Source organism: Vulpes vulpes, chromosome 10, assembly GCF_048418805.1.
Source record: "Vulpes vulpes isolate BD-2025 chromosome 10, VulVul3, whole genome shotgun sequence".
Lineage (NCBI taxonomy): Eukaryota > Metazoa > Chordata > Mammalia > Carnivora > Canidae > Vulpes > Vulpes vulpes.
Window position 1 is genome coordinate 16,205,069 of NC_132789.1, and position 17,295 is coordinate 16,222,363.

At 51.6% G+C, this 17,295-nt stretch overlaps 1 protein-coding gene across 7 annotated transcripts in view; it reads left to right on the forward strand.

Moving 5' to 3' along the window:
* The window catches only part of BICDL1 (BICD family like cargo adaptor 1), a 109,849-nt gene extending 92,886 nt beyond the window's left edge, over positions 1-16,963 (forward strand). For 2 of the 7 annotated variants that reach the window (XR_011994653.1, XR_011994654.1), the window contains 6 exons: positions 16-234; positions 1,308-1,451; positions 7,402-7,532; positions 12,433-12,553; positions 13,408-13,516; positions 15,427-16,963. Coding sequence is in view for 4 of the 7 variants with exons in the window: in XM_072722991.1 (XP_072579092.1) it covers positions 16-234; positions 1,308-1,451; positions 7,402-7,532; positions 12,433-12,553; positions 15,427-15,585 (774 nt within the window). In the remaining 3 variants the exon portion in view is untranslated. The remainder of the gene's footprint in view (positions 1-15; positions 235-1,307; positions 1,452-7,401; positions 7,533-12,432; positions 12,554-13,407; positions 13,517-15,426) is intronic. The other 5 variants (XM_072722991.1, XM_072722988.1, XM_072722989.1 and 2 more) reach the window with 3 other exon arrangements.
* Positions 16,964-17,295: the final 332 nt, after the last annotated feature.

The following is a 17,295-nucleotide window of genomic DNA, read 5'->3' on the forward strand; positions in this document are numbered from 1 at the left end:
TTCTTTGTGGAGCAGCTAAGACTGCAGCTCTGGGAGGCCTACTGCCAGGTTCGCTATCTCTGCTCCCACCTCCGAGGGAATGACAGTGCCGACTCGGCCGTCTCCACGGACTCCTCGATGGATGAGTCTTCCGAAACCTCGTCTGCCAAGGATGTGCCAGCCGGCAGCTTGCGCACTGCCCTGAGTGAGCTCAAGAGGCTGATACAGAGCATCGTGGATGGCATGGAGCCCACGGTAAGTGGCCGGGCCAAGAATCCCCTCACCCTACACGACCTGGCTGGTTGGAGGCTGAAGGCAAGTGCGGGGGATGAGGTTAACCCTGGAAGCAGAACCTTACAAAATCTGCAAGAATTTCTTGTCTGAGCCCTTACTGCCTGAGAGCACTGAACACTGGTGATGGGGCAGAGTGTCAGGGAATGGAAGTTCCTTGGTCATCTTCCTGAAGACACTGGCGTGTGTGTGGAGCCCCTTCTCCATGTGGTTAAGTCCAGGCCATAGTGGCCTCGAGTTCAAGGGCTTTCCTTAGAAGCTTTGAGTAGAGGAATTTGGATCCAGCTGCAAACTGCAAATTTCTTTTCATTGGTCCTAATGGTGGAGTTAGCTGTGAATAGGCAAACTTAAAAGATCTGAAACTTCTCAAAAGATATAGGGGAGCACAGAAAGTTGAGAAGATCAACAATGGCCTTTTAGAATTCCAGGTGCGGCTCCTCTTAAGGAGAGGAAAGTTCCTGTGGGCCTCCTGGGCAGGCTGGCGTTTCTTCCAGCTTCGTGACAGATTTCTGCCGTACTTACTCTGCATTCACACCCCCGGCTCTCAGGCAGTTGTTTCTCTGCAGGGCCCACCCTTCTACAGAATAGTTAATGTCTTTCTTCCCCTATCAGATGAAATCCTGTGAAAGGGTGGTTGTCTTTACCTGAACATGCCATGTGGATTTGTGGAATGTGCTGTGGGTGTGGAGGCCGGGTCATTGTGGGGCAAGGGAGAAGTCGGAGTGAGATGTGCTCTTCATGTGACTTCCCTCCCCTGAAGCCTGAAACAAAAATAAGTGTCTAGCTAATGTTTGCAGATCAAAATTGGGCAAGAGAGTCTCTCTCCTCTAACCCTTTCTTTCTTCCCTCCTGTGTCTCTCCTCTTTCTCTCCCTCCACCTTCCCACCCCATCTCCTCTCTCCTGCTTTCCTCCACACCCACCCATCTCTGCCTCCTCCCTGTACCTCCCCTCTCTCTCTCTCCCACTAATTGTCTCACCACACCCACCCCCACTTGCACCATCTCTCTGGTTTGGTGGCTTTCTCTTTTGCTGTCAGAGCTCCCGGAGAATTGATGATGACTCCTTAGAAGAACAGATAAGGCAGACCAGTGAGGACTCGAGAGCCCTCAGGGAACTCATGGAGGGAGAGAGGGGTAAACTGAGGCAAAGCCTAGAGGAGCTGCAGCAACTGCACAGTCAGGTGAGCACCTCCAGGCTCTCTGGGCCCCTCATGAGTTTCCCTCTCTCACATCTATTTGAGAAGTGGCTCTCCTCTGACGAATCCTCAGAGGACGGTGACCTGATGTTGAGGTGAGCTGGGAGTCTTCAAGAGAAGAAGCCAGCCCTCTGGTTTAGCCCAAAGTAAAATTGTTAGAGATAAGAATAGCTGACCTTCCATTTCCTCCAGTGACATGCTGCCTTCCACAGAGCCCAAATTATCTGGCGGATTCTGGCAGTTTAAAGTGCTGTAGCTCTCAGGATATTCATGGTTGTTTTTCCAGCAGCTTCTAAGAAGGGAAGTTTGCAAACCAAGAAGTAATTGATCTTTACAGGCCTGTTCTCTCTCTAATGCCATCACCTCTGCCAGCCTGTTTTTAAGCGTTAGAAGCACTTACTGCTGGTCTTGCTGTTCCATTCCTGTTTGATCATGATTTCATCTTTCTCGAGAATCTGGGAGAAGGGCATCTGTATTCCAATCTGAGAAGTTCTAAAGGGCTTAGGAGCACCCCCACCTAGGAAGGAGCTTTTAAATTCTATCCAAGGAGATGGATAAGGCTTTTCCTCTTGACAAGGGTAATGTGTGGTATTCTGTCCCACTTGTGGGGAACACCAGACAGGTAGCGTTTTAAACCGTGCCCCCACCCAGCCTGCCCCCTTTCTTCTTCAACCAAAGCTGGTCATCCCTTCCTGCTGCACTAGAGTGCTGAGAGAGGGAAGTTCAGCCTGGCTTTTGCTTCAGTCAGTATTTCTTAAATTTAAAGGACCTTAGAGAAATAAACTCCTTTTGGGAGTCATAGTCGTTGGACATCCTAATATAATTCTCTTGTAAGATTCTGGGAGGCCTTCCCGCAGCTGTTGCTATAATCTTGCTGGAAGTGACCAGATAGTGAGGAGAGATGTTGAGAGCTGTCGCTGGTCTCTGGCCAAGCCCCAAAGAATGGCATTATCATGCCTAAAACCTAAGTCCTTCAGGCAGTCGTTCGGCCGGACTTAGCACAGGTCTTCAAACTGTAAGAATAAAAACTGGACAAAGTGGTTCTAAAAGTTCTTTGGGTTAATAAAAGTGTTATTTACTTTAAAGCCTATTTAAATTTTTGTGGGGGTGCTTCTGCTTATCAGCTCCTTGAGGTCGGCTGGTTTGTTTCTTTGCTTCTCAGAGTAGCAGAACTAGAAATAGCAGGGTCGTTACTCAAAAACACGAGCAAGGCACAGGTTGCTGAGGGCCTGGACCCAGCTCTTTTGGAGCCTTTCTCCACCAGGGGATGCTCCTTAAAAGTTCAACTGATAAGTGGTTTCTGCCAGTTCCTGTGGATTCCCCCTCCAGTAGCTCATCAGGCAGATAGTTACGCTCAGTCCCATGGGGGATAGGACTGTGCCTCTTCAGCAGGTCCTCTCTGCCCAGAAGCTTTGTCAAAGCAACAGCTCTCTCAGCCAAACTCCATCCATCCAAAAGCATCCCGTGACAGGAACACACTGACCTCCCAGGGCAGGGGTTAGGATGCAGATTGAATCGCAGAATGCCAGTGGAGATGTGGTGGCTGTCAGAGCGGGCACAGCACTCCTTGTGCAATTAGTGCAGCAGCTCCTGAGCACTGCCCTCCACTGCCCTAGACCCTGAGATGCTCAGGAGTGGCTTGACTACGCCCTGTGCTCCCCAGCTTCTAGAATTGTGAGGAGGGGGCTCACACCAGCTCTGTACCCTGGTGGGGCTGGGGATGAGGTGGACAGAGTCCAGACAAGTTTATGTGAAACCAAAGTCCCAGCAGACAGCTCCCAGACTAAGAGGAAACCTCATCCAAGGGATGATCCAGCCTCCAAGTCCACTGCTTTCCTACCCAAGAGTGTTATTTTTTCTCCTGGAAACAGAGCCAGAAGTAAAAGGTGGGGGACCTAGAAGGTGAAGTGACCAGACCCTCAGAAACCTATCCAGATTTTAATTTTATTTATTTTATTTTTTAAAAAGATTTTATTTATTTATTCATGAGAGAGACAGAGAGAGAGAGACAGAGACACAGGCACAGCGAGAAGCAGGCTCCATGCAGGGAGCCCGATGCAGGACTCGACACCGGGTCTCCAGGATCACACCCTGAGCCAAAGGTGGCGCTAAACCGCTGAGCCACCTGGGCTGCCCTATCCAGATTTTTAAATAAAAGAGCACTCAGGTTTAATTTTAACTGATAATTATTTTTGAGACAAGAATCTGTAACTAGACCTGAAGACTACCCCACACCCTTGTGCCATGGAGAGCTCCCTACCCCCTCTCTGCATTCTCCACAGCTTTGCAGGCTCCTGTTCCCTCCTGATCAGGGTTTACTGGGATCTGGAGCAACAGCTGGGAGGCAAGGAGGATGTTCAGAGCAATCAGAAAACCAGTTATCTATGGAGACTCTCCACCAGTTCCCAAGCCAGCAAGCCAGGCTGTGGGAGGTGCAGTGAGAAACAGTCCCAGGCCTGGGACTCCTGGGTGGTTCAGTTGATTAAGTGGCTGACTCTTGATTTTGGCTCAGGTCATTATCTCAGGGTCCTGAAATCGAGCCCTACATCGGGCTCTTTGCTCAGCAGGGAGTCAGCTTGAGATTCTCTCCCCCCACCCCCCTGCTGCTGCACATATGCTGGCTCTTTCTCTCTCTCTCTCTTTTTCAAATCAACCAGTCTTAAAAAACAGTCCCAGTCCTGTGTTGGGCTCCTTGATAGGGCTTGACTGGAGCACTAGCCACTTATTCCAGAGGAGCATGAAAACACAGTGAAGCATGTACTGGGGACATGGAAGGCCTTGGCTGATGACCTCTTGGTGACCCCTCCTGTGTGAAACTCACTGTATTCTTTTTCCTTGCATCTTAGCCACTGCCCTACTTCAGACCTTCATTCTATCACACCATGGCTTTGGTCATCACGTCCCCCACCCACTTACCCTCCACATGATTTGGGTTGATCTTCATGAAGCACAACTTGAGCTCTCTTACAAATTCTGGACTGACTTCCTATCAGGAAGTGGTGGGAAGCCGCCAGCTCCCATGGCCCCACAGTCTGACTGCATACTGGCCATGTAGCCTTCTTCCTTATTGTTTGCATCTCCCCTCCTTGGCTTTCACCAACTGAAAGGGTTGCATCTCCCCTCCTTGGCTATGAAAGGGCATGACACACACACCCTGTGCTTCCCCACATCTGGGCCTTTTCTCCAGCCCTTCGCCTCTACCCAGAAGACTTTCCCTGGCCACCTGCACATATCAGCCCTACTCATCCTTCAGGTTTCACTTCCTCCTTCCAACTCTTGATCCCCTTCCTCCTGGAGCCCCTGGCCCTGCTGGGTCATGGTTACTATCCTCACTCACATCTCATCTTCTCAGTTAACACTTAGACCGCACCCCCCCATGAGGACAGGCTTGAGGTCTGGCTTCTCTTTGCCTTTTCCTATAGCATCTGGCACAGGCCTTACCAAGTAGGCACAAAAATAATTACCAAACAAAAGGGCAGATAAAGCCCTAGATATATGACTTCAGCATGTTTTCTTAGATCCTATTCATTCTCAAGAACACCTACTTTGTGTAGGAAAAGTGGATTTAGGGGTGGCTGCAACCTAAGTCCCTGTATAAACAAGCCAGGTCAGTCCTCATGATAGCCATCAGTAGGTCCACACAGGTGCAGAGAAAAGAGAGGAGTAGAGCTTGCCACCAGGTGCCAGGCATTGAGCTAAGTCCTTCAAGTCATCTGCCTCGTTTGATCCTCACAACAACTTGATGGTGGAAACTAGTTATTTTGATTCCTGCTTTTTATGAAAAGTTTGTGCAGCTCAAAGAAGGTAAGTTCCCTGTTACTTCTAAGGCAGATAGCTGATGGTCTCTACCTTGACCACATTTTCCAGACTAAAGCACAAAATTCTTGTTGAGTTTTTTCGGGAGCATATTAAATGTCGGCATTTCCTCTATTGCATGTAGTTTTCTCTGTGGTTTACTCAGCTGGCAAAACCCTTGTCTGGAGCATAGCCAGCCCAACGTCACATTAGGGCTTACATGGTTGGAGGAGGTCTGGCTTTCTGATACTTCCTGGGTCTTGAGTTTCTGGCCTACCAGGCTCCAGAACCTACTAGTAAGTAGGGTGAGGCTGGGTTTCTCACCTGCTGCCTGCTTGCCTCAGGACCAGCTCCACCCTGTGGCCTCTGCAGGCACCCCAGCATGCTCTTCCCTGTAGCTTGTAGCCCTGCTTACCGCAGCTGTCGCCACCATGAAAGCACAGAGCACTGGGTCCTAATGTTTCCTACAAGGCACCTAAGTGTTCTAAGATACAAAGAATATCAGTCCCAGGAGGCACGTAATGTTTCCTACGAGGCGCCAAAATCCATGGCCCACAGTAACAACATACTGTCCTCTACACCTCTTCATTGCTGGGTGTCCCCTGATTTCTTCCCGAGCGCCTCTTCCCCAGGAGCTGGCAACTCTGCCATCTCAGTCCAGGGAGTCCAAAGCATCTTCAGGGAAGCTCGATCTTCAGCCTTGTTCCTGGGGTTTTTGTACCATTTCAATCCATCTGAAGATGTTTAAGCCTGGGACTTGAGAAGGGGGGAGGGGGGAGTACACTGAAAGGTGGTGTCTGTCTCCTTGTGGGAGGGCTGGACCAGTATAGATGAATCCTCTCTTGGAAAAATGTCCAAGTATGTGTAATATTTAACAAGAGGGCAGAGCCAGTCTGACTCCCAGTCTGAGCCTATTGACTGAGAGCTCCCACCCTTCCATTCATTCAAATATTTACTGTAAGTTCTACCAAGCCGGGTTTCTGGTTACAAACAAAAACTCTCTCTGCTTAACTTAAGAAGACAGAGACTATATTGAAATTAAATCTGATACCTGACAGAATCAATAGGAAGGCTGGGGAACTGAACTCTAAAACAGGAAGGAGCTATAGGAAGTGGGGGCCACAGAAACAATATGCTGTCACTGTAATAATTTCCCCCTGGCCTGTTTTGCTGAATCCTCAAGAATATCAGTCCCAGGTAGGGGTGTGTGACTGGCACATCTAGGTTACCTGTCCATGCCTGTGTGCCTAGGAAAGGACATGACTCTCCCCTTTTGCCTTCCTTAGTGGGAGAGCATCCCCTATCTCCCACCAAAATTCCTGCAACCAAGAATGTCCTCCAAATAGGAAAGGATTTGGGATGATGACTGGCCAAAAGAAGACCACTGTCTACTGCACAAGCGTTTGGGGATTAAGCATTATACAGTCAGGCTCTGAGATGCACAGATGAATAGAGCATGCTTCCTGCCATTGCAGAACTCTAGGTGTACAGAGGGTAAGTTGTGGTCACTGAGGGAGCCACTAGGAAGGGCACCTTACCACCAAAAGACGACTCCCAATGAATGGGCTGTGGGACCACTCACGAGGCATGGACCAGAGAAAAGTGAAAGATGATATCTCATAGGTGTCTAAATTTCATATGGCTTTGACCAGGGAAGCTGAATTACAGGTTGCATCACGTACTGCTACAGAAATGGGAGCCAGGTCCCAGCCAGGGCCCTGTGGATAGCAGTGTTCCAGGTTGAGTGGAAGATGGCTGGAAACAAAACTTGAGTCCCTACCCTTAAATGTGTGTTTCAGAGCCCTGATGCATGTGGGGTCTTCATTAGCTCCCTGGGAATGCCTTGAAGTGGAAGCGGTGGTGTGGCGTGCCACATACAAGGGGGACCAGCCCCCGTGGCTGCTGTCCAGGGCTGACTTTCATCCCCTACCCTCACCCCTACCCAGCCCCTGGCCAGTGGGCTCCCACCCAGCATGTGGCATCTTTTCTCCAGAAGAGGTGGATGTCTTTCAGAGCCAGGGGCCCCAGGAAGCTACAAGCACCCATCTGGAGCTGCTTGTTTCTTTCTGCCTCTTTGAGAGCAACACCCCCGGCCAGCAGCAGTGGTATCCCCACATACATCCCTGTGGTCCCCTGTCAGGTAACACTGCTGAGTGTGGAGATGACTGCACTGAAGGAGGAGAGAGACCGACTCAGAGTGACATCTGAGGACCAGGAGCCAAAGGAGCAGCTTCAGAAGGCCATCCGGGACCGCGATGAGGCCATTGCAAAGTGAGTGGGCATAGCTTGCTAAATTTTACTTTAATCACAAGCAACAGGAGTATATGCTCAGTTTTAAAAGTAAGATTATACAGAAGAAGACAAAAGTAAAAGGGTTTCCCTGCTACCCATACCCACCCTCACCCCCAGTCTCACTCTTCTCCCCATACAGATACTACTGTGGAAAGTCGTGTGTGTCTCTTGCAGATCTTTTTCCTATGCATGTGCAGGTGTGCATGCAATAGTTTCAGCTTTTTTTTAAGTATCAATAGGACGTATCCTGTACATATAGCTTTGTATCTTAGCTTTTCAATTTCATTATATAGATCAACCTCAACCTCTTTATTTTTAGTGTTTTTTAGGGGAGTTGTTATTTTTATTATGGGCATATTCAAGCATACACAAAAGTAGAAAAAAAATAAGATTAATCCCTACCTACCTGTGTTTTAGTTCTATCCCTAATCAGCATATGGCCTATTGTTTCATCTGTATCCCCACCTGCTTTGTCCCCCTCCCCACTGGATTGTATGGAAGCAAATCATAAGATACCTCCTCATCTCATCTGGTATAGATTCTACTAGAAAAAGACTCCTTCTGGAAAACACGCAAGCAAAATACAGTGGTCACACTTGAAAAAACTTACACTAATTTCTTAATATCATCTAGTAACCAACTGGTCCATAAATGTGTTTTTATGATTGATTAGAATCAGACTCCAAAATCCACATACCCCATTTAGTTGATATGTATGTAAATCCCCCTCCATCTTTTTTTCATACTGCATTTATTTATTGAAGAAACTGATCATTCATCTTCTAGAATTTTCCTGCATTCTGGGTTTGATGCATCCTCAGAGAGTCATTCAGCAGTTTTTCTATATCACCTTATATTCCCAACAAACTGGGTCATATCTTAATGTTTTGGGTTTTCTTCAGAGAAGAAATGCATTCTCTCACATTAAAAAAAATTTTGGACATGCATAGGCAAAAATATACTTCCATATTCCCCATCCCCCTCTAAATTATTTCTTTATCATGCATCCAATCTGCCCTCTTCACTGTGAGGAGATAAAATGTACTGCAAATGTGTCTGCTCATTGCACTTTGCAACACATTTATAACGTCTGTGTCACTTAACTGCTGACAAAACATTTCATCTTTTAATCCTTCCATCCACAGCAAGAAGTAAAAAATTTTTAATCCCAATTTTTACAGATGAGGAAACTGAGGTACTTTCCCCCATTCCACAGCTAGTGGTGATCACTGGCCTCCACCTCTCAGGTCTCTTGACCCAGTCCCCACATCCTTTCCTCTTACCACACAGGCTGCTTGTGAGCAAACTAAAAGCCCACTTGAAACAAATTGTAAATAGATACTATATACCTTTTTAAAAAGTAATGTAACACATTTTAATTTCTGACTTTAAAAATTCCTCACTCCTTCCCCCTCCTCACCTGCACACATACTTGTCTGCTCCCTTCTGTTCTCTCTAATCATTTCATCATCTGCATTACCTTTGGGTCCCTTTTCCAGTCTGGCCAGGACCTTCTGTGAGGCTGGCTGACAATTTCCAGTTCATTTAGGAAGTATACTCTGAGGTTCACAAACCTGTGTGTCTCTGCCCCTGGATTCCTGGTGAATATTTGATTCAGTAGCAAATACGTGAATAGCAGTATAATATTTTGGAGTGGGAGCATACTTTCATGAATAACAAAGGGTGAAATTGTGTCATACAATTAGGGAATAAGATAATAAAATTAAGGTGCTAATTGTGGAAGCCTGTTGGGAATAAAAAGAATGAAGTTAGAAGTAGAGAATGGCTAGTCCCCTTCTCTTGGCTGGACAAGCATAAAAGAGCTGAACATCAAGCTCTGACCATAATCTGCCATCAGCATGGGAGGTGGGAGATACAACCAGAGAAGTACCAGCGTGCAGGAGAGAAGAAACAAGTTGTCTAGTCCCTTCCCTTAAAATAAGTGGAACCTAGCTCTGACATGTAAGCCAGCAAGTCTCCATGAAACCTTGAAATGCATGCTGTCAGCTTCTGCCAGAGGGGGCCCAGTGAACCTCCTGGCGTCTGACCCAGCTGATGAGCAGATTCGCCTGCCCGGGTACCCAGGGAGGATTCTGCAGTGAGGCCCTGTCCTTCGTGGACCCTACATAAGGCTGGCCCTGAGGGAGGGCGTTAGATCACTCCAGGAGGAGAGCTCTTACTCTGTCCCTTAGAAATTAAACTGGTGGTATAAAGAATTGAGACCGCAGTCCTAAAGAATCACTTAAATGTGGGATCTTTGTGTAGGACCTTATGAGTTTTACAAGATGCTTTCATAGCCATCATCTCTGATTCTCCATCCTGACTGCACTTTAGAATCATCTGGGGGAATGCCCTAGATGCCAGGGCCCTCTCCAGAACAATTCAATCTGAATCTCCTAGTTTTGGGACTACTTTTAAAAAGTGTCCCCCTGGGCAGCCCAGGTGGCTTAGCGGTTTAGTGCTGCCTTCAGCCTAAGGTGTAATCCTGGAGACCTGGGATCAAGTCCCACGTCGGGCTCCCTGCATGGAGCCTGCTTCTCCCTCTACCTGTGTTTCTGTCTCTGCCTCTGTGTGTGTCTCATGCATAAATAAATAAAATCTTTAAAAAAATAAAAATAAAAAGTGTCCCTCTACCCCACTCCCTGATTCCAGTGTGCAGTCAGTAGTGAGAACCCTTAAAAATAACTTCCCTCTGTCCCTGGGCTGCAAAAACCTTAAGGTGTTTTTATCTGACACAGTAGTGAGTTCCAGAGAACTTAAGTAAAAATTTTATATCCTTGCAGGTACAGGGCCCTCACCAAAAATATCTGGGGCTAGCAGTCTGCCTCACAAAAACAAAAAGGCAGTTACTAGCGGTTTCATTTAAATAAGGAATTATTCCAAAAAAAAAAAAATATATATATATATATAAGGAATTCTACTAGCCCTTTGAGACATTACTTTTTTAAATTACGATTAATCGATCGATCAGCGGCCTCTGCGGCTTAGCTCTCCTGGTCCAGGGTTTCCCATGAATTAAGCACCGAGATTCCCCGGTGAGCAGCCTTTCTCTGGGGTACAGTCCGAGGCTGGGAAACGGAGGTCGCCAAGACGGCCCCGCTTCGGGGGTTTCCGGAAGGAAGGGGACCACCTGCGAGCCCAGCCACGCCCCTGCGCCCGGAGGTCTCCCTCACCACCCCCCGGGCTCTCCGGGCTTCTGTGGCGCCACCTGCCGGGAGACGCCCAGCTGCTCCCGAGGCCGAGGCCGCCGTGGTCTGCAGCGTGGGGGGCGGGCTGCGTTCGCAGGACCGCGGGGGTGGCGGCCGGGCGTCCATGGCAACCGGGCTGCGCGAGGAGTTCCGCGGTGCGCCGCCAGCCAATGGCAGCGGGCGTGACAGGCAGCCTGGGGCGTGTGAGACGCCGGCGCCCATTGGGTGGCCTCTGCTCCTGTGCCCCAGCCGCAGTGCGGCGGGCTGAGCCGGTGCTGCGAGCCGTCGGGGCGCCGTTCCGAGGCCCTGAGGTGTCAGGGGAGGGGACTCCTTGACCCCCGGACGTGAGGCCGGAGAGGAAGCGCCGGCCCGGCCGCGGCCCGACTGCTTTAACCAGCTGCCCCGCCTCCCGGCCGCGCTTAGCTCGCTGCAGCCGAGGCCTCTGTAGGCGGGGCCCCGCCGCCCGTGGATGCGCCCGCTGGCCGCCGCCGGGGCTTGAGGCGTGCGTGCTCTGCCCTTGCAGACGCAAAAGGTGATCGCGGAGGGGGCCTAAGTAATGCCCATTTTGGCATTTGGGCAGCCAGTGCCGCCTTGACAGAAGCTGCTCAGTCTCTCACACTTTTTATTCCCATTCCCCCACTCCTGAAAAAAAATTCTCTTTTGCATTTGAAGGACCGTGATTTAGCAATGTTGGAAAAGGTAAACCCAGTAGTATGTGAAACATTAAAATGTGAAAATACAAAATGCAAAAGTAGGGATCCCCGGGTGGCGCAGCGGTTTGGCGCCTGTCTTTGGCCCAGGGCGCGATGGAGACCCGGGATCGAATCCCATGTTGGGCTCCCCGTGCATGGAGCCTGCTTCTCCCTCTACCTGTGTCTCTGCCTCTCTCTCTCTCTGTAACTATCATTAAAAAAAAAAAAAAAAGCAAAAGTATGGGGGAATCCCATCAACGATCATCATCCAGAGATAGCCAAGCAGAGCTTGTTGTGTATGACCTTTAAATACCCTCCGGCAGTTTGTCTTTTACAGAGCTGGTGTCCTACCAGACCTTGTCTTGTGATGCGTTTCTCCACTCAGCAATACATAGTATCTCCCCGTTGTGAGTGACTATTCAGTGTCATGGTTGTTACTGGAGACTGTGCCCCATCACATAATTTACCACCGGTGTCCTAAATTGTGGGCGACTATGATTAGCTAAGCTTTGATCATCACCTCTGTGTGGCTACTTTGCACACCTGTGTACCATTAGGACAGATCCCCAATCCCTTTAGAGGGGGGTTGCTAGTGAAAAGAAGGGCACCAGGAGGACATGGTCCCTACCTCCCGTGGGAACTGGCCTTTTGGGAAAGGATTAGCAGCTCTTTAGTGCCTTGTGAGGCCTTTGAGGTCCTCTGGGTTCCAGTCCTCCTCTATCCTTGTTTCTGAGCCCCCTCTTCGTCTGGGACACGGGGAGGACAGATAGTCCCTTCACCTACACGTTGTTAACACCGGTTAAGGAAATGGATGTGAGCCCATGCTGTGGACTTTCCAGCTCTCTGCAAGTAACATACTAGTTATTGTCACAGTTCCTATTTGTTTTGAGTTTGGTCAGAGCCTGTTTCCTCATCCTGTGGACTCCAGGTGCCCCAGGTAGAGAATCACATGCCTCTGGCACGAGGCATCCATGCTCACCCTGACCGGTCTGTTTTCAGGAAGAATGCTGTGGAGCTGGAACTCGCCAAGTGCAAGATGGATATGATGTCTCTGAACAGCCAGTTGCTGGATGCCATTCAGCAGAAACTGAACCTCTCGCAGCAGCTTGAGGCTTGGCAGGTAAGGAGAGCTCTGAGACCCAGGGTGAGGGAAGACAAGACTGTGGCAGCAGTCTCTGAACCCAGGCAGAGTGTAAAGAGAGTTTATTACGAGAGGGTCCCATGCCAGTGGGTGAGTAGTAACCCGCCTTCACCTGGTGAAATTCAGAGGTTGTGCTCCCTCAGCCCCCAGGGAAGAATGCCTGAGGGTGCTGTCCAGAGCAGTGAGCCCCAGGCTCTGCCGCTTAGAGCTGCAGTGCCCTCCAGGTTTGGAGCAGGCGCTGCCTTCAGCTGGTCGTCTCAGCTTTGTTTCAATTAGCTGGAAAGAAACATCTGTTAACACAAAGGGCCCAGGAAGCCCTATATGGCAGGACAAAAATTCGCAGCTGGGGGTGTCTGTAGTTCCACAGCCCCTGGGTTGCCAGCAGCTACTGCCCTTCCCCATTCTTGAAGGCCAGCTTCCTTTTTCCAAAGAGCACTACCCTGGGGGAAAATGAGTCAATGTGTCCTCTCTAGGACCACCGTTTTCAAAATCCCTCTGCCTAGGCCGCCCCATCCCCAGCACAGCTCCCCACTGGGCCAGGGCTGTACTTTTTGTTAGTGAGGTTCACATCGTACAATTTCAGGATATGGGTGTAGCCATTCATGTCTCTCCCCACGCAATCCTAAGCAGACAGATGAAAAGCCCTCCACTGGCGGGCAGGTTAGCGGTGACCGTTCCTCCAAGGGCCCTGCCGGCTTGGCTGCAGGAGCACTTGTGTGTGTCATCCCCTCAGCCTCAGGGAGATGGTTCCTGGCTCCTCAGCTCCTGCCCTACCACCAGCTGGTCAATCCCTGGCTTACCGCCCGTTCTTCTCTCTTCTCTCCCGGCTACAGTTTGCTTCCTCAGGGCTTTTTACTATCTGGCTCCTTTGGTTTCTGATCTAGTGGCCTTTCTCAGTTCCCGTATCAACAGCTTTAGTTGTACACCCCTCCTGCCTTTGAGGTGAGATCAAGCCCCTATTCCACCTACCCTGTCCCCTGCTGCCATCACCCCCGCCTTCCTGTGGCCCACCACGTTGTGTGTGCCGGCGTCCGGCGTCATCTCTGTGCAGTGTGCCATGCCATCACCCACAGCCCTCCTCCCGTCACCGCCACGTCCAGTGGGCGTGCAGCACGGAGGCCAGGGCTTGATAGGCCGACCCGTTTCTGACTGGCTAAGCCCTGGTCTCTTGGTGCTGTCTCCTCATGAATGGGCTGTTTTGCCCACAGAAGTACTGGCTGGTGTAGAATTATAAGCGGTTCACGTGTGTGTGTGTCTGAAGTTCTAAGGTGATCTAGTTTGTGGGATTGCCTTAATGAATTTTAAAGTATAAAAGGTACAGTTTGCAATGTGCCAGAAAAAGCATGGGTGCTCTGAAAGGGTTTCTTTCTGAAGGACCCTATAACATTCCTAGTGTTCCATGTAACTGATTTTATTGAGCATGTCCTAAGTGCGGGGTGCTGTGCCCAGAATTTGGCACTGGGACACCAGAGGTAGAGAGCATGTGTCCCATTTCTGTGAGTAGGAGGAAGGCACTGGAAAGAAGCGGAGTGTGAGGAAAGAGGAGAGGAAGCCAGGAGAGCAGGACATGAACGAGGGGAGGAGTAAGAGGCCCATGCTGGCTTCTTGCTACCTGGTGCAGGGTAAGGAAAGTCCCTTTGTTTCACACTGAAACCTACAGAGTGGCAGGAGCGTGGGTGTGAGTGCAAGAGGTGATGGATGGGGGGCGGGCGCCAGCCCCACTTCCTGCCTTGTCAAGCATGCGGCTGCCCAGAGCTCAGCCACTGTCCAGCACTCAAGCAGGACACGATCAGCTGACACACCCCAGGGTTCAGCCAAGGTTTGGTGTCTTCACCAGGGCATCCAGAGCCCACTGAGTTTAGGGGTAAAGGAATCAGGCAGATGCGTGTTCCGTTCCTGCTGATGTTAACTAGACAGGGCCGTTTCTATTTCTACAGCAGTAGCTTTCATCCTTTGTTAGCGGCAGAAGGCCTTTGCCGAGTGGAGTCTTGTGCAGAATTGGAATCTAACAACTAGAAGGGAGAGTAAATGGAGCTGCTCTGTCTAGAAGCCCCTCTGTGGGGTAAAAGCTGCTGTGCTGTAAGGCAGTCGGGTGAGGGAGGCATTTTCTAGGCAACTTTAACAAATTGGGGAAAAGTGCTACCCCAGTGAGGAAGGCAAGGATATGGGCCTAAGCAGGAGGAAGGCAGGCCCTTAGCTAGTGACGCCCGTGGCCTGTGCCACAGGTGGGAGCCATGCCCGGGGAGGCCTGCAGCATGTGATTGGTTGTGGGCAAGGGCCGCACCAAGGGAACCGTGTCCTGGCCACGTGGGGCTGCCGGTGGTACCTGGGCATCAGCGGTGCAGCCTGGTAGAACTTCAAGGGGGCAAGGAGGCCAGAAAGGCCCCCTGTGGCTGACCCTTTGGACTAGAGAGCTGGCAAGCAGAGGTGGCCCTGGGGCCTGGGGAGGGACGCCGAGGGAAAGGCACACCCGGCCCCAAGGGACGGAGGAGGCAGGACGGAGGAAGCCCGTCACAAGCAAGGCCCGAGTAGAGACAGGGAATTATCAGCTTCGGCCCCAAGCCTGCCCCTCTCTGGGCTTTTAGGGATAGACCATTGGCAGGGTCAGCCAAGGAGCTCGTGCTAGCAAGGAGAAGCCCCATGCCCTGAGGATACGGAGGTGTCGGTGGCTCCTGTGTGGCTCCCTTGTGTTCGGGCATCGTGTCTACACTCGCTTTCTCGCTCGGGCTGACCTGGCTACAGCCATTCAGTCATCTCATCCCATCCCATCCTCATCTGGCATCCCCCTGACATTTGCTGCCCTTGGCACCAGGTCAGAGCCCTGCTCAGCCCCTCTGTTCTGCCCCCCGCAGGATGACATGCACAGGGTCATTGACCGGCAGCTGATGGACACCCACCTGAAGGAACAGAGCCGGCCTGCTGCCCTCTCCGGGGCCCAGGGCATGGGACGCGGGGACGAGCCCAGCACCACCGAAGGCAAGAGGCTCTTCTCATTCTTCAGGAAAATTTAGGTCGGGAGGAGTCAGGCCAGCAAGGATGGGTGGACTAGAGGTGACTGAAGCAGGGTGCGTGCAAGGGCTCATCGCGCCATGCTGGCACACGAGGGCTCCCCTGGGCCGGCTCAGCGGCCGCACTGCCCACCCACACCAGAGCTGAGTCGTCCGGAAGGGCCCACTCAGCCTCTGAAGGTTGCCCTTGACAGAGGGACGGGCAGGAGCCCTGTCCCCACTGCCAGGCCATGCCCAGCCCGGGCTCCCCGACGGATCGCTGTTGAGTGGGGCTCAGGCTGCCTCCAGCGCAGCCCCTCGGTTGGGCTCTGCAGCTCAGACGCGATGGATCGCAGCCCACCCCACCCACCCCTCAGCGGCTCCCGCGTCCAGCCCCAGGCACTGCTGCCCTCCTGTTTTGGAATACGGGGAACAGAAGGAATGGAGGCCGTTCTCTGCATGCCTCAGGAGGCTGTCGCGGCCCCCAGCTAGCCTGAGCTGCGGGGGGGCCTGGTCCTCCGGGACACCGGCCCGAGGCTGAGCCTCTAACTCTCCCCCAGGCTCTGGCCCAGGGAGTAAGGCGAGGCAGCTCCTCACCCTTGTGCATGCACCTCTGCCCGGAGCGCCTGTGCGGCAGGAGGCCCAGCCTGCAGGGGCCTGACGGCTGGGGCCATTCTCTTGCATTTAACCACGACGGGCTCTACCGGGGCTTGGCTGTCGCCGTCCCAAGCTCAGGAGGAAGAAGGGCCCTGCCCTGGCCGCCCCTGTTCTCCCTCCCTGGCCTTCAGGCCAGCCGGTGTTTTCATGGGCCCTCTGCAGGCTTTAGCCATCTAGTCCTTTCCCCTTCATGGGGCCAGAGCTGGGAGGGGGGTCTCCTCCTCTTCCCACCGCCCCCTGCTCCCCTCCACATACAAGTTCTTGGCTCAGCCAAGCAAGTCCAGGCCACAGAACAGCCCCAGAGGGGTCTGCAGTTGGCCACCTCCACCTCAAGGGCAGCATTGGCACCAGAGGGCGGATGCCACCAGATACTGCCCACCAGGCCTGCAGAAGGATGAATCCTGCAACCTGCTGCTTCTGCTCCTTCCTCAGCAGCCATTCCACCCTCTCTGCTGAGGCCCCAACTCAGAGGCACCCCTGGGCTGAGCCAGCCCGAAAGCTGCTTTACAAAGGATCATCTCCCTCCCTCCCAAGGGAAAAAGCACAGCAGGGATGAGCGGAAAGAATGTACCTATAGATATGTACATACCACAGTGCTGTAATTTTGTATGTAGCAATCATGTAAATACGTGTATGGATTTTATAATATACATTATATATAAATCTATAAAGGCATATTTTTAGAAAAACAGCACACCACTGCTTCTTTTGAAAATAGTCTAAGAATAAAATGAATTTCTACAGAGCCTCCCGCCTCAATCATTGGGTACCCAGAGGGCTTGTATGGGCAGAATGCAGCGCACATCCGAGCCACCACCAGCTGGCTACGAAGCGGCAGCAGTAGTAAGGCCTCCACGCGTTGGGAGGTCACTCCTATCTTGGTACCAGTGAGTGGACTCCGCCAGGAAGGGGCACCTCCCCTGGACGGTGCAGGCATCCTGTCCAGGACAGCTCTTAGGGGACTGCCTCCACACCCACCCTGGCCCTGGGCGCCCTGCCAGGGCCACAGCTGCCCAGCTACAGGCCAGCCCTGCCAGTGCTGCTCCCCAAGCTTGAGCAGGCCCCACAGCTTGGCAG